At 41.6% G+C, this 16,809-nt stretch overlaps 1 protein-coding gene across 1 annotated transcript in view; it reads left to right on the top strand.

The window, feature by feature from the left end:
- The window catches only part of galns (galactosamine (N-acetyl)-6-sulfatase), a 48,375-nt gene extending 34,278 nt beyond the window's left edge, over positions 1-14,097 (top strand). The window contains exons 12-15 of the mRNA XM_079998117.1: positions 3,550-3,671; positions 10,471-10,588; positions 12,288-12,448; positions 13,170-14,097. Of these exons, the coding sequence (XP_079854243.1) occupies positions 3,550-3,671; positions 10,471-10,588; positions 12,288-12,374 (327 nt within the window). The 3' untranslated portion in view covers positions 12,375-12,448; positions 13,170-14,097. The remainder of the gene's footprint in view (positions 1-3,549; positions 3,672-10,470; positions 10,589-12,287; positions 12,449-13,169) is intronic.
- Positions 14,098-16,809: the final 2,712 nt, after the last annotated feature.

The raw sequence follows: 16,809 nt of genomic DNA, 5'->3' as shown, positions 1-16,809 counted from the left end.
GTTATTTTAAGGTAAAATAAAAAAACTTACACATTGCTGCTTTATCATGTGTAAAAAGGAGCATAATAGGTCCCCTTTTAGAAATGAATGAGCTGACAGGCAATTGGTGGCCTGAATTTCTTTAATCAAGTTGGTTGGCCTTTCTATATTCAGGACACAGGTGTAGATGGAACTCTGTGATGTTGTCCCTCCCTCGCTTTCAGCCGGTTTAAGTTCCTCAACAAACACAGTCTAGTTATGCCATAATTATTGAAGAGTAACCCCAAAAAATAATGATCAAACCTCAGGGACAGCACCATCTGCAGGTTGAATAGAGGTTATTGCAATGGCTTTATCTGGTTGGTTCAAATGAATACCATGTCACTAACTAAAACCGTAATAACTTCCAGACAAGCGTTGAATGCAGTGCATTGTAGACTAACCTGTAGCTTAGCCAGTTACATTTTCTCCAAAGTAATACTAATTTCCAGGATGTTAGCATGAAACTGAATCAACCAGAATCTGAAACCTGTCATGCTTTTGCCCTGTGTTTGTTATAAGTTTATTCTGTTCCTTGTTTGTTATCCTTCTCTCCCTAGTGTATGTAGTCTTGTGTTCCACCTGTCTTGGTATCTCTGTGTGTTCTCTCTCTGTCTTTCTCTGCCTAGCCGCCTCTGTTTCTCCCAGGTCATGTGTTCCCTTGTTTATCCTGCAGATGTCCTGCAGTGTTTTCCCCTGAGCTGTGTCTCGCCTCGTCATTACCCCAGTTTTTTTTGTTTGTCTTCCCTAGCCAGTCCTGATCTATCAAAAAATACCTGAGTGCCGTTCCCTGTATTCCCTGCAATGTGTTGTTAAGTTATTCAGTATAGGATAGGTCAAATGCAGAGGAAAGATATCTTGTTCAAGCATTTCCTGCCTGAGTTTCTGTGTGTCCTGCTTTTGGGTTCACCAGGACAGCATTGTGACGGAACCTGCACTTTCTTCACAAGAATTTGAGTGTGAGCCGTAACCGTCTACATTTTACACTTAACAAGTACAAGAACTCTAGCTGGGGTTAGTCAGTACATGGTATCGATCAGGTCCCTTAGGGAGAGAATTGTGTCTCATTCCTCTGTCCCTGAATAACATGTCCTCCTTCTGCCAAGCCTCTCTCCTGTTTCCATGGCTCTGTGTTTCCAGCCATCCAGTTTGTTTTATGCCCCATCGGCCACTTAAATTGCTCTCTCCTTCAGGGCTGCTGAATCAATAGCAGCCTCCTTTATCTGCTGATGTGAACTGGAGTGGAACTTTGCAAATAATGGCATCTGATTGCCTGTGAGTTGCCTATCGATTGGTGTGTGTGTGTGTGTGTGTGTGGGTGTGTGTGTGTGTGTGTGCTTTGTGATAATGCACGTGTCATGTGTCATTTGGGTCTCCATGGAAATGTTGATGTCTCTTTGCTTCTGCCTGTTTCATGAATAGACTCCTAAATAAATGCTTAACCGGTGAAAGTTCAAGACATATACTGTATAGTGTTGCTTTGAAGCTGTTTGATTCCTCCCATCTTTAACTGTGAAACCTTTTCACTTTATTTTTGAAGGCAGCCATTTTGGATCAATAGTGTATATCACAATAGTGTGTAATATCAGATACGGAGGACTCACTGGGTATTATGCCTCATCTCCATTACCCTGAACTGTCCCGAGCCCAATTAAGCCCTGTTGGTTCCTGATCGTTTCCATCATTTACAGAGCCAGCATGGCTGTGTTCGCAACTATGAAGTCACTATAGTAACACGGTACTTGCCAAGTTCTTCAATAGTTGAAGGACTTGTGGATTTCTGTTCATCATTGCGCAGAGTCGTACGTTATGTAGTACCAGGAGTCATGTTTTATCAAGTTTTCTTGTCTTTTGATTTCTATTTTGAAATCTGAGCCTTGTATTCAAACGCATAGGAGAGTCTGAATCTGAAAGATATGAACATAGTCACTTTAAGAGAAGTCTGTTCACTTGGGTGCCATCATGGTGACAGTTCCTGGGCAGTAAGTTTATGGCCAACGAGATGACACCCCAATTGTCTTTGAATGGGAAGTCGTCTGTAGCTAAAGTTCTTTCATACATGTCACAATTTGCATTTGATATATTTGATTCACCAATGAATTGTGCACTACATCAACTGGTCAACTGGATGACACTCAATCTCCCTTGTGACTCTTTAGAGTTTTTTAAACCATCTACTGACGTGCTCCAGTTTTGTAATGGCTCCCGGAAAACTCACGATTTCTAGATACTTAATACTATACTTTTTAACCAACAATCAAATGGTAACAATGTATGTTATATATGTTACAGAGATATATATGTTACACAGATGTTACACAGACCAAGATCCAGACCCAGTCTGGGGTGTGCGGCCCCCTATGAGTCCCCCTGGGAATTCCAGGGCGTCCGAAGCAAAATTGATATTTATTTATTTATTTTATTCAACTATGTTTATTATTTCATTGTTTTCCATTCATGAGAGCAGGCTGCCTTGAACTTAGCAATTTGCAAAAGATAGCAGCTTGTTTGCGGTGAAAATGTTGCATTTTGATAAAGATTATTTAGTATTTCTGTGCTCAATAATCAATTCAAATGGCTATATAATCATATGGCTATAACTCAAAAGCAGCCCTAGTTGATATATAAATTCACATTTAGAAAACACAAACACACAAAAAGATGAAACTGTTGGCATTATTTTTTTTTGGAAATATCTTAGGTAGGTTCTTTATTGTCGTTTTTCCTGTGCACTTTATATTGGTTAAATTGCCTACAAGTCATTAACATTGGCCATCCTAACATTGAAATATTCAGATGGGTGTGTCTTTCGAACTTGAAACATAATTTTCCTAACTCAGCACCTTTTGAGTAAGCGGAGTACATGTCCACGTCCATGTCCAAAGTCTCATTCCCAGCGCCAGCGGAGCAGGGAAAAAAAGCACAGCACACGAATGGCCTGTTGGGAAAAGGGGAGCACTTGGGGTTTTCCAATTGAACCCTCTTTCCACAGGCTGTGCAGTGTTTCTCTTACAGTTTACTTTTCTCATCGTTTTTTTTGTTGCTGTTCTCACTGGTGTCAGGTTTGGCTATTAAGGCTGTACTTCGGCGGTCAGCAGTCCCTCAGGTCATGAGACACAGCTGCTCAATTCTTTTTAGTTGCAATTCCCATACCAATGACTGAAATTACATCAGCATGAGTTGACTTTTCTTTGTTTTTAACCCCCTTCCATTGGTCAATTGTGTCAACCATAACTATTACACGTTTTGAAGGCCACTTGTTTTTTTTTCCTTTTGACTTTCAGGCGTTCGCAGCCATCTGTTTTTATTTGTGTTTAGCAGTAGCTGCCACAGTACATCTCTTTCCAAAGTCCAAAGTTATTTTCTTCATGTAAAACTAATCACATGTAGGTTTGAGTAAAGAGTGTGTGTGTGTGTGTGTGTGTGTGTGTGTGTGTGTGTGTGTGTGTGTGTGTGTGTGTGTGTGTGTGTGTGTGTGTGTGTGTGTGTGTGTGTGTGTGTGTGTGTGTGTGTGTGTGTGTGTGTTTCCAGGGTATCGACTTCTGCCCTGGTCAGGAGGTGCTGGGCGTGACCACTCACGCTCAGAAAGAACACACCATGGAACCAATTATCTTCCACCTGGGGCGGGACCCTGGGGAGAAATACCCGATGAGGTCGGTGCTCCTCTGTAATATATTACTTTTAGCTGTAACAAAGTAATATGACCCGTTACTAACAACATTTTGCTCATATTATTACAGTAACTTATGTCAAGTTTGTGTTACCATCTGAAATTAGTGTTTATTAAGCCTAGTTGGTCCTGGTATTGGGACTTGCGCGTCATAAATTATTGTTGTGTTGTCACTATCCCTGAAATTTGTTATTTTCACATAAAAACATAACAGAAGCGTTCCTTACCATCCTGCCATTGTAGTGATACCAAAACACATTACTTTTCTATCACATTTCTTCCCTTCCGCAGGTAAGTATTGACTAGTTGTAGTCTTTCACTGTCAAAACACACGTGGTATACGTACATAATGTTTGCCTACAAGTTGTTGTCATGAGTCAGTCAAACCTGATTGGATCCTGCCCATCCTTTTCTATTGGTTCTCCATTTTTCGATAGAGTTGTCACTCTTCAGGGTCGGAGCGAAACTCTTGCGTATAAAGACACTGTGTAAAGTTTCTGATCTCACTGTTTTGAGCCTTATGTATGGGTCTGTGTGAAGGTAAGGATCTGTATTGAAATTCTTGTTCAACTTCGCTATGTTGAACTAGCACGCTGCTGTTTCAGGCTTACAACTTCATTAGGTTACACAATGTTGCCCCCACTGGATTAATTGTGAGCTGCAATAACTTGAGATTCTTAACTTGAGTAACGCAAAAGTAGTGTTAATAAGTAATATAGTATGTTACTTTACACATAAAGTAATAGTCTAAAGTAACTTATAACTTTCAGATTAAACTAATCTGTAATAAATTACATTTTGAAAGTAACTTGCACAACACTGCTAAGTGTAGGTGGGACCGTGGTCCCCGATTTTCTTTATTTACGGGAACTAGTAACAATACCTCTGTTTCCTCTAACACGCCGGTGTTAGGGCATTGCAGTATACAGGTAGAGCTGTCGGAGGCAACGAATCAACACCTTAAAATTTGTACGATTCATCAAGTTTGACTTTGAAGCCATGACAGCATCTTTGATAAAATAAGATATTGTCAGATAGGGACGAACTTGCGTAGCCAAGACCATTCGCAAGTTGCATGTTCCTGGCTGTTGTATTAACAACTCGGCCGAGCCCCTTTGACAAAGGCATCAAGGACATTACTTCTGCTACCTGCAGCAGGATTCATTCCAAACAATAGAGGGGACAGATAATAACAAACTTCAAGTTACACCCTGTGAAGCGTGGTTATTATTATGAAGTGCCTCACAGGCAGCGGTATATAACGAGAGAAACGATGCAAAGCAGCCAAATAAATTCTGAAGCACAAAGTGAGAGGTAAAGCTAATTGTCGCAGTAGTTTATTCCTCTGTTTTCAATGACGGGGGAACAGGATAACTAAAAGCAAAAAAGTTAGAAGTGTGTTGATATGATCTTAGATTTTCAAAGTCAATGTCAAATTTCAATGTTACTTCACATTGAAATGATATGAATGTACAGTATAGACAGATTTACACTGCTATGTATAGTTTGTATGGGAAATTTCTGCAGAGCTGTCGTGAGGAAACAAGTAAGGACATTGCTCTCGGAAGTAGCGTATGGTTACACGTCAGCCTTGACTGAGACTTGGTGAGACTTTCGTGTGTTTCAATTTTGCAATTGTTCTGCCTTGCAACAATTTTGGCAGTTTCCTGTCACATCTGATTTGATCAAAAGAGAGAATCCAATGACTCAATGAAGAGAAAAATTGTAAACGTGCATTATTTTCTGCATATTATGCATATTATTATTATGGCCCATGATCATTTAGTTATTAAAGGTACACATACTCTTCCCAAATTAATATGTATCCTCATCCTCATACGCATCCTCAAAGATGGCTTATGGTTTTAAGTTCAGATGTCTTGAGATGACTTAGACGGGGGGGTGAGAGGAGGTGGCCATTCCTTGTTGGAGGACTGTGTGTGTGTGTGTGTGTGTGTGTGTGTGTGTTTGTGTGTGTGTGTGTGTGTGTGTGTGTGTGTGTGTGTGTGTGTGTGTGTGTGTGTGTGTGTGTGTGTGTGTGTGTGTGTGTGTGTGTGTGTGTGTACCAGATCGATGCTGATTTCGTTGTGGCAAAAGAGAAAGGGGAGCGCTGATTGATCGGCGAGCGCCTGATTAAACCAACCTCTTTGTGATTGCAAACAGCTCCTCGAAGGATCGCTTATCTGGCCGCCCAGCCTTCTGCATTGCAACCGCTGTCGCCAGTTAAAAATTGCAAGATAAATTGTCCTCAGGCCAAATTGAGAGAGAGGGAGAGAGAAAGCTGTGATTTTTTTCTGTTCCTTAATTCTTTTTACTTTGATATGACCTGTTCAGTGGAATAAAAAAAAAAAAATTCCCAATTCAAAGGAGCAAAAGAGTTGATCAGACAACCACCATATAGTATAACCAGGGATTAAATTGGGGTTTAGAAGGTGGTTGCACCCTAACTTTATTATATGAAAGGTCAAACATCTGGAGAGAAATTTCTATGTAGTGTCTCAAAAAAAAAACCCATGCATGTCATGATCAATCGTTGTTAGGCTGGTGTTAGCTTCATTGCCGCAGATGCAACAACAAATTGTTCTCTCAAAAATCTTCCGAAATGTGCTTCTGGTGTTTCTTGTCCAGTGTATTTTCACTCAGCCATGCATCGGTTTTCATGGGAGGGACATCCATTTAGCTCGGCAGCGCTGAGTTGAATCTTTGGTTGTATCCTCGTATCCATCCTCTGACCTGTGTAGAAATGGAACCGCTGAGCCACTTTAGCATGACACTCTTTAAGGGGAAACGTTGAATATTTTTGCAACCAATAACCCTCTTGCGTGGACTAGAGTCCCACGGACCTTGTCTACGCTCCCTTAAGGCTGGATTCTCCATATGCATGGATAAGCTAGCTTTCGGTTGGCTTGCTGTTATTCTACGACAGATTTTGTGTCCACTGGGGGTCAGTGTTGCATTTAGTCAAGCGCAATGTAGAGAAAACAGTAGAAATCCTTAGAATCCTTTTTTGTTTCGAAGCGGCCTCCCAACTGCAAATGTAACTGTTCAACCAATCGCCGTGTTTGACAGGCTGCCCCCAGAGTTGAGATTTTGGGGGTGTGCATGATGGCTCCTCTGCAAGCCTCTGCGACCTACTCTTACCCATAACCCCCCCGTCGCTGCATAGCTCCGCGAAGATATTCACTTGTAGCTACGGAAAAGCATGAACCCAGCTTAAGATTGGTTTTATTATGATAAACGTCCGACACCATTTGACGCAGGAACATTTTACATTATCTGTGAACATCCCCATGGTGCACTACTTGTTCACTACTGAAAATACATTTTATCACCGAATTAAATCATCTGTCCCACCGGACTGCGTTGATGCTCAGTCAAAGTAAAGTGAAGGCTACCCAACCCCAGTTTGTGCAAAACAATTGTTTTAACCTGCCAATGTCAAGAACTAAACGTATCCTTTTAATACACCAGCAAAGAGAGGGATTTTATTGTGTGGTGAGTTTTTTTTTTTTTTTTTTTGTTTGTTTACAGCCAAAGAGCAGGGTGGCCATCCCTTCATATTTCCTTGGCTTGGCTCACCTCTCTGCCCTCTGATGGCCGCTGCTCTCTGCTCCTCACCGTCTCTCACGTCTGGCGCTTTCAGCATTGGAGATTGAATAATGAATCTTTAATGGTATTTTTCGGGGCCTCGTCCGCCCTCTTCCCCTTTACTCATATTCAAGAGCAAGAATACAAAAGAGGGGAAACTAATCAGTAGGCAGTCATGTGTTGTTGCTGCTGTGATTGCTTTGGTCCTGTGCGGGTGGGCGGGCGGGTACTCATAATTTTGATGGTGCCATATTGCCACATTGCCCAACCCTATCTCCTCCCCAGGTGTCTTTTTCCTCTCTTCATCCCTCCTCCTACACTTCTCTTCCCTCATCTCTCCCTTCTCCTCTTCTCATCTTCTCTGATCTAAAGTAGTTGGTTCTCCCGCTCTTTCTCTCTCTCGCATGACTTACTGAAACTGAAAATAAAGGAACCTTAAAAGTCAAAGTCTCTATCTCTCTCTCTATCTCTCTCTCTCGCTCTTTCTCTCTCTCTCTCTCTCTCTATCTCTCTCCCTCCCAGGACTGTGCCGCCCCTCTGTCCTTGCAGAGGTTGTGTGTGTGTTTGTGCACAGGTATGTGTATTGGCCAGGTACTCCCTGGTCCTCCCAGCTGGACTGGGTGGCTGGCCACCATTAATCTCTGTCTTCACCTAAAGAGCCACTTAAGATGATGTAGGGCCTGTCTGCAGACATACCCACACACACAGAGAGGGACTGAAAACAGCACAAATCCAGTTGAATCATTCAACTGTGCACTTTGAAGATTATGAATAAAAAAGCTGAAGCAACCACATATTAAAATATGTTTAATATGTATATAATAATAATTTCTACTTGTGCTTTCTAAAGGGTCATTTCTTCATGTATTTCGGTGTCAGATATTATCCTTGACTTTTCACTGGACATATGTATATATTTACAATACACATTTTTATTTTTATTGTTTATTACATTTGTACTTCACTTTTTATTCTATTTTTTATTATTATTTATTTATTTATTTCATTTATTTTAGTCCGGTGAAAATTAGACAGAGGGTAACAAGGGTCCTGAACACATTTATCATCTATTTTGGGGGTTTTTAGGTATCAAAAATGGTTTAGGAATATCTGACGTCAATAATATCAGAAGCAGATTTTTTATTTATTTATTTTTCGTTTTGGCATTATATCAAGAGTGGGATTAATTCCCTGTGTTTGGTCGTATCGTTAGTTATAGCGTGATGATCAGTAGCCGTAATCCTTAGCTGGGGGGGGGGGGGGGGGGGCTGGCAGTGTGTGATGTGGCCCTGGGGGCCGTCTCTTCAGGACTCCTCACGCCAGTGACACACCTGAGCAATACCCCCCCCCCCCCCCCCCCCCCCCCCCCCCAGTGTCATACAATATAAATCAAAGGCACCCTAATTTGCATACAGCCTCGTTATTATTCCACATTTTGCTTTTTGCGTCAGTAAGCTTAAGAGTTTTAATCAGGATAATGAGCTTTGCTGACTGTGGCACTTTCCATTTTCTGTTTGGTGGCTGGGGGGGGTAAATAAATAGTATATTGTTCGTTTAATGATTCAGTGGTCCGTCCACGTAGGTTTTCATCCAGTATGTAAAAACAACCCCCGGTGGCAAACATTAAACTGATTGCGTTATAAATCTCATGGAACTTCCTTGTGTTTACTAGCTTTACAAATCGTGACAATCTTCTTCAAAAGTATAAATATGCTGTATATATACTGTGTACTGTGTGTGTGGGTGTGTGTGTGTGTGTGTGTGTGTGTGTATGTAAGTATATATATATATATAGTTAGTTAGTTAGTTAGTTCCTCCCGTTCCTTCTGGAACATTGGGCGACGAGTCCCCACCATTTGCTCCTTTCCAGAATGGCTTCTTCTCATTGTTTCCGTAACATGCTTTTTTTTAACGGGGTGAGGTTGTGTATATATGTATATATGTATGTATGTATGTATGTATGTATGTATGTATATACATATATAGATGGATGTAGATATATGTATGTATGTATGTATGTATATATTGTATAGGTGGTGTCATAGTGATTTAAATGTAAATGCACTGGGCAGAATACACTCTGAACTGATTCAGATACATGGTATGATTCATAATATATCTAGAGTAATAGCAAAAAAAAATTATGACGAAAGGACGAACGGCACTAGACTGACTCTGTCCGGTTAGCGGGGGGGGGGAGAAAAAAACACATTAACAAAATTGGCAGGAAGGAGCAGGTGCTGCTTGGGGGGGTGGGGGCATTGCCTCATGGGGCACTCGTGTGTGTGTGTGTGTGTGTGTGTGTGTGTGTGTGTGTGTGTGTGTGTGTGTGTGTGTGTGTGTGTGTGTGTGTGTGTGTGTGTGTGTGTGTGTGTGTGTGTGTGGGTGGGTGGGTGGGTGGGTGGGGGATCGTAGGTGGGGAGTCGAGCTGGACATGGCCGGGGGTTATTACTCTAATTGACACTTCACCTCACAGACACCGCACAGGGTCCCCGGGGGCCAATCAGAGCACCCGGTTTGGGACTGTGTGTGTGTGTGTCTGTTGGCACAGGTGCGGCCAGTGAGTGGATCAGGGGCGTAATTGCACTGGCGATATTTGACGATCTGTGTCACGCCAACAAACACCCGCCATCTGAGACACACACACACACACACACACATGCATGCACACACTCACGCCGTGAACCCTACAGGTCGTATTGGAGTGCAGCGTTCCTATGAAAGCCTTGGGGAGGGGGTTTACACACTGAATATAATGATACACAGAGGCAGTAATTAAGAGACAGAAGTACAGCGGAGGGAGGGAGTGGACTGCGCGCGTGTGTGTGTGTGTGCGTGTGTGTGTGTGTGTGTGTGGGCGCGTGTGTGTGTGTGTGTGTGTGTGTGCGCGCTTCTTTTTTTGGGCCAATTTTGTTATTATGAGATTTCCATATAAATAGCCATCCCATCCCACATACTGAGTCAATGATCCATGACACTCTTTGTGTGTGTGTGTGTGTGTGTGTGTGTGTGTGTACACAACGGGCACAGAAGTAAAACCATTTAGGCAGAAACTTCCTCAAACTGTCACAACAGGCAAAAAAAGTCTAAAATGTACAGTAGAGCATAATTAAATGCAACATAAAAAAAATAGCAAATGCATGATCATTCATTTCATAATTAATAATATATTTGTTTTTTTATACTGTTGGAAGTGCTTTGACGCAGGAGTACCAGGATGTCCTGAGCAGAATGGCACCAGTTGTGCAGCAGCACAAGAAGACCTTGGTGCCCGGATCTCCCCAGCTCAACATGTGTGACCTGGCTGTCATGGTACATCTATCTGTCTTTCTATCTGTCTGTCTGTTTGTCTCAGTGTTTTTCAGCCACTGGCAGTGAGGATTTCTCAAATTCCACTTAATTCCACAAAATTGTATGACTTTGTAACAGAATAGCAGCTCTGTGTTCATCAGAACATGTCTCTCTATCTATCTATCTATCTATCTATCTATCCATCGATCTATCTACCTATCTATCTATCTATCTATCTTATCTATCTATCTATTAGAGGTGGGCCAATTGATCGGAGGAAACTACTACCCGTGACTGATATTGTGTTTTGTCAGATTAGGACTGTGAACCTCTGGATCATTTTGAGTTCATATCCGGGATCAGAGAAATCATGATCTCATTAGGTATGTCTATTGTCCGTCATGACAAATACATTGCGTGATAGGGCAGCTGCACAAACGCTCCCTCCCATACAGTAGATATAGAAACGTAGATACCGCATTTGCGATTTGATGTGAGTCTGCGTTGTCGCCACATTGGAGCCATCAAGATCTACTAGTAAACAATTCCAATGTGTGTTGAGACAACCATTTTCCAATTTCGATGAAATTGGGTTTAGAATTAAGCAAGTTACAGTCGATTTTGTAGAGAAATCTGCATCTCTCAATACACATTGTATTTATTTACTAGCAGATCTTGACTGCTCCAATATGGCGGACATTGTAAATCTGCGGCAGAACTGCTATTTACTGCGATATTTTACGTTATCACGTGGGAGCGAGTGTACAGTCAACAAACGTGGATTGGGAAACGTGGTAATGGGATATTACTCATTGGATGGATCATGGATTATTACAACATTTTCCCATCTGCTACCGTGCTGTGACAACATAAGGTTGAGAGTTGACGACCGAGCCGAACCCGAGCTGCTTTCTGCTTTTTGTTGGCTGATCGTGTTTTAGTACAAAGAAACAGGTAGCGTCAGTACAACTTAATTTGCCTTTTACTACCAGTGTTCCCCTCTGGCAAGAATAATATCCAATTTTTTTCACAATGAAAGCGAGTCGCTCCTTTTACAGCCTTTTTTTAGGCATCTTCTGTTTTTTCAGATTCTGATCATGACTATTGGAGTACATTTTACAGATACCAATCCAATTACGACTATCATGTGATTGACCCACCCCTACTATTTATCGATATCTATCTTGCTATATAATTTCCGTTTGGTATTTAAAAGCAGGGAAACAGTGGCTTTGTTAGTTTATCTATCTATCCATCCATCTAAATTGCTGGATACATTTTCATTTGCTATTCAAAAATGGGCTGTGGCTGTGTTTTCTTTAAAGACCACTCTTCTGCCTCACACTATGTGATTTGTGTAACAGCGGTGCCCCCTGGTGGCAAACAGAATCAATACAATCAATTGTTAGGTCTAACAGTTTTTGTTTGCTGCAACTTAAAAAAAAGGCTATAGACGTCTGGACACGACAAATATAACGTACAACTACACATAGTAGATGGGCATACGGTACACATCTTAGGAAATTATTGAATTCTGGAGAGTAACTCCTGGAATAAAATCTGATCAGATAAACCAATATGAGCAGAGATTGTTTCGTGTTTTTAGATGGTATTGTGGTGTTGTGTTTAGTTTCATTTGGATTTCAAATGCTATATTAATTTAATAGGGTGTATAAATAAATATTAATGTGGTCTCTTTTTCTCACTCTCTCCTTTACAGAACTGGGCCCCTGCTGGTTGTGAGAAGTTAGGCAAATGTCTCAAAGCGCCCGAGTCTAAACCCTGGAAGTGCGACTGGCCGCACTAACTGCCTACTCTTTGGACTTTAGAAAAATAATAGCAAGGGGAAATACAGTTCAGCATCTAACCTTAAATGCACAGGTAAGCTGCTTTCATACATGCACTGCAACCCTGAAATTACCTGGACATTACCCGGAGGAGCTGTATGTGTGAACGCAAATGTTCAAATCATTTGGACTGGACATTACCCGGACTTTACCCAGCCAGCACCCGAGTAAAAAGTCTGTGTAATGTCCAGTTGAGCCCATGTGTAAACAGAGCAGCTGACTGTCCGGCGCATTCACAGCCAGTGTTTGGGTGTGTCATTGGTGTGTTTCATGACGTCTCTATCATGCGCCAGTTACTTACTTTCATGCAGATTTTGATGCACGGAGCTGGCTGCTTCGTACTCCTTTCTGCTTTTCTTTATATTCCTTTCCACTATTACATTTACATTATGTCCAAATACATGGAATATCCATCCAGCCCAAAAAGATAAGTGTGTAACCTCGTCCGCCATCTTGGGTGTGCTAAAACTCTCCAGCGTCGTTGTGTCGTTGGGTTACGTCCTGCCTCCTGCACGCTCTACTCAGGCTCTACCCCTCCTCTAAGCCAAACAGAGTATTTCCAGGTAGTGTAAATGCATCTGACAGGGACAATCTCCTGTTGTGTGCTACATGTGTGAGCAACTCCGGACAATGTCCAGACCTGATTACACTGAAATTGTCCAGAGTGCATGTGCGAAAGCAGCTTAAGAGACTTGTAATATGTAGAGTTTTGAATTGTGGTTGTTTTAACCTTTTAATTATTTTTATTCTTTAAGGTGGCGGAACGCTAAAAAGACGCAAGAACAAAAAAAGTTAGAACCACCAGAGAACATTTCCCAGAACACCGTCAGCAGGATACGCAATAAGAACTCAATAAGAAATGTGGAGTGGGAGTGGTTTTGCTTAATATAAAGACGAAAAAAAGAAAACATCGTGAAATCAAACTCAATGTCATTTATTGACTACCCACATTTCCCCAATTTGTGACCGGAGCTTTTATTTACCTCAACTGCCGTCTGGGTGCCGTGCTCTTCGAAATAAACATATCTGAATAAACTTGCATTAATTTCTTGTTTGGAGACATGGGAACGGCCGGGATACAATGGACCAGATATCGCTGTCTCTCCATCACGCAATCCACTGTCCTGATCTAAGGTGAAACGTCCCTTGGTCTAAAATGTTCGTATCATACAAGTAGAAACCAATGAAAATAGATCCAAAATAAAATCACAGTATAACCAGCACAGGAAGCGCATGGGAATTGCAGTGTGCGGTGCAGCGCACCGAAAAAAAAAACGTACACACTAACTCAGATTCAGCCTTGTTTAACATTTTTTTTATATTTGAGGAGATACAGTATATATAAAACATTCTTCGAATTTTGTGCCTCCGGGACAAAACAAGCTTGTTGACCCGGGAAAGGGAGGCGTTTGAATGACCCAGAGAGGGAGGTTGAAGTCCGTCCCCTGCCATGACGAAATGGCATGTGGTCAATCACCACAATGGTGATTGAGTTTGAGTTCGAGTTCTCAGAACGCGAGAAGGACCAAAGTCAAAGTCCGCCTCTGCGGCATGCGCAGAGAACGCAGCAAAATTCCCAGATCACTGCATCAATTTGCTCTTATCTTCTTCTGAAGACTATTTTTAAGTGTGCCTCCACCTTTAAGGGGCCTTTGTCAGAATAGCTTCTTCCGATTTTGGTCCTTCTAATTTCCTTTTTTTTCCTCCACTGCACCTGCTCAAAAGCTACAACAGATACTTCCTATTCCAAGTTGTTATTCTTTTCCTACTTTATAACATTTAGTTCCATCAGGCTTTAAATGTAAGCCAGCCTGAACGCTGTGTATTTGTACATTTTTATGACTAGTACATGCCGTCCGAACTTTTAACAAACAAAATGTCAATGATTCAGTCCTGTGTCCTGAATGCCCGTTCAAAATTTCCCAGTTCCACAAAATGTAAGGACAACTTTCCATTAAAATTAAGGCCCCAATCTGAAAAATATGGGCCTTTTAGAACTTCAGGAGGATCAGTCGAGTCCAGGTTTCTTCAAGCAATGATTTAGTTGCATTTACAGTGTGTTGACTACTAGGTGCTCCGCGCACATGGGTCTCCTCCTCTCACGTGTGTGCGACGTTGAAGGTCGCGCGCCCGGCCCTCTGCTCGCATCTCCAGTGCTTCCTCTCGTGCACTTTGTGCTTCAAATGTTGAATGATGTCACAAATCGCCCCACTTAGTGGAATTGGATGATGTCACAGTGCCCCAGCTGCATAGAGTGGCTCGCCGTTCGCTTGTTTATACAAAGTTTATTAATATCACACGTGTGGTGTTCCCCAATTGCACTAAATTCAACACTACACTTCCTTGTGATACACCCACCAAGTGTGAAGTAGATCGGATGGCCGGTTGTCGAGAGGACATACATACAGACAGTCCTATCATTATAGATAGTGTCATTGTCATTTTACAGGCTTCCAGGCTGTCATTGTGCCCAATAAAAATATCCATAAACAACTCTATTATATATTTGTAAAATATATACAACAAGGTCGGACAATAAAGTATTTAAACTTACAAATTGCTTATACATTTAGAAAACAGTTTTAGGTTTAAGTTTTTCAGTTCAAGTTAAGGAAAAACACCCTCTTGCACACCAACATAAAAATATAATACCAAATATGTATGGTTGCAGTCAAAACATATGAACATTTTTATCCAGGTTTGTGCTTAAAAATGACAGTAATTGGATTACATAAGTAACGAGTGTGCATTATGTTGTTATAGGTAAGGCAAACTTTGTGTGTATAATTCATTTCAAACACATGGAAGACTTGATGTGCTTTACCCGAAACACAAAATTGATTAAAATAAATAAATGAGAAAATAGTAAGTTTCCACAATGTGCGTGACTCAAGCTGTGTACCTTTAAAAGCCAGGTCGCCTGTTTTATAATTGCTTAAAGCACCCACTACATCTTGCATATTGGCTTAGGTCTATGTGGCCAGAATTGTGTAAGTACTGAACATATTACAATAAAGTATGCTACGCATATTACCATATTCTGGCTTTATTTTCCACCAACAAATGGGCTTTTACACTTCTTCTTTTATTCAATTTGTTCTGTTCCAGGTAACTCTGTTTGCAGGTTTGCAGCACTTGTTTGGTGTTTCTGGTCAATTCTGTTGCTGTACATGCTCAAGCGCAAGAAGAAGAAGTCCACTTTGTAACAACTGATGGAAAGACAGCCAAGAGGACTCGATAGCATGATTCTAAGACAGGAACTTTCATAAAAGAAAACAGTCTTTACTTGAACAGGATAGGTAGATAGTCAGTGGAGCAAACAGTCCGAGACAGGCAGAAGACAAGGTGAGGTGGTTAGGTACACAGGTGGTCAGTAGATAGGGCAAACAATCCGACAGGGAGTTGGCAAAAAATGCTGGAACGCTTGAAACATGGACAAAGACAAACTGGATCAGAGAGAGGGAAGCACTGACTAAATACACAAGAGAGGGAAGGAAAAGATAAGATAAGATAAGATAAACCTTTATTAGTCCCACACCGGGGAAATTTACATTGTTACAGCAGCAAAAAAAGGGAACAGCAGAAAATAGAGAGCATATCAAGGTAAGCTCTATAAACAATATAAAATATAGAGAAAAAAACACCATAAATAGGAACCAGAGTACTAAGCATATTGCACATATCCTGACACATTAAACAAGAGACAGGTGATACTAATCAGAGCAAGGAAGACAATCACACAGGCAGCCCCCGTCCCCCCCGTCTAGAGATGGCACCTAATGGTCCCAGGCTGGTCTAGATGGCGGCGATGGAAATCCCGAATGAGGTCTGGATCCAAGATGTTGCTGGAGGCCACCCATGATCTCTCCTCGGGTCTCGGGTAGACAGCTACACTCTCTGCCCAGGCTGGTAGATCGGAGCGGGGGTTCACCTACGGTCAGCCTCTACAAAGGTATCTCCTATCACTGTTACACAGATGATATTCAATTATATGTGATGTGGACATTCAGCTGCCAATAGCTGCATCACTGGCATCCACTGTGCCAGGGTAACCTGGTCATAGCCGACGAAGGCCTGGTTAAACGACATGGTGGCCGATGAGACCAATCAGTATATACATAATTGTTACTGTTTTAGTGGGATGTCTTGAAGTCAGATTGCACATAAAAGGGAAGATGGGAATGAGATCGAGGGAGAGGCCGAGCACCCTCAAGATTATCAGGAGTCTCCCCAAACTTTATTCAGATCAGGTCCTTTTGTCACCTTGAGATAACCTGCTTCTATGAATAATTCCCTGTTGAGTGAGTTGTATTTGAATGATAATGATTGTGATGAAGGTCAAACGAGTGATTTTATAGTTTCCTCTTCAATAATTGTTGAAGAAATCCAACTGAC

Source organism: Zeus faber (genome assembly GCF_960531495.2).
Source record: "Zeus faber genome assembly, chromosome: 3".
Lineage (NCBI taxonomy): Eukaryota > Metazoa > Chordata > Actinopteri > Zeiformes > Zeidae > Zeus > Zeus faber.
The sequence above is the reverse complement of the archived record's forward strand: the minus strand, read 5'-3'. Positions and strand labels throughout refer to the sequence as shown.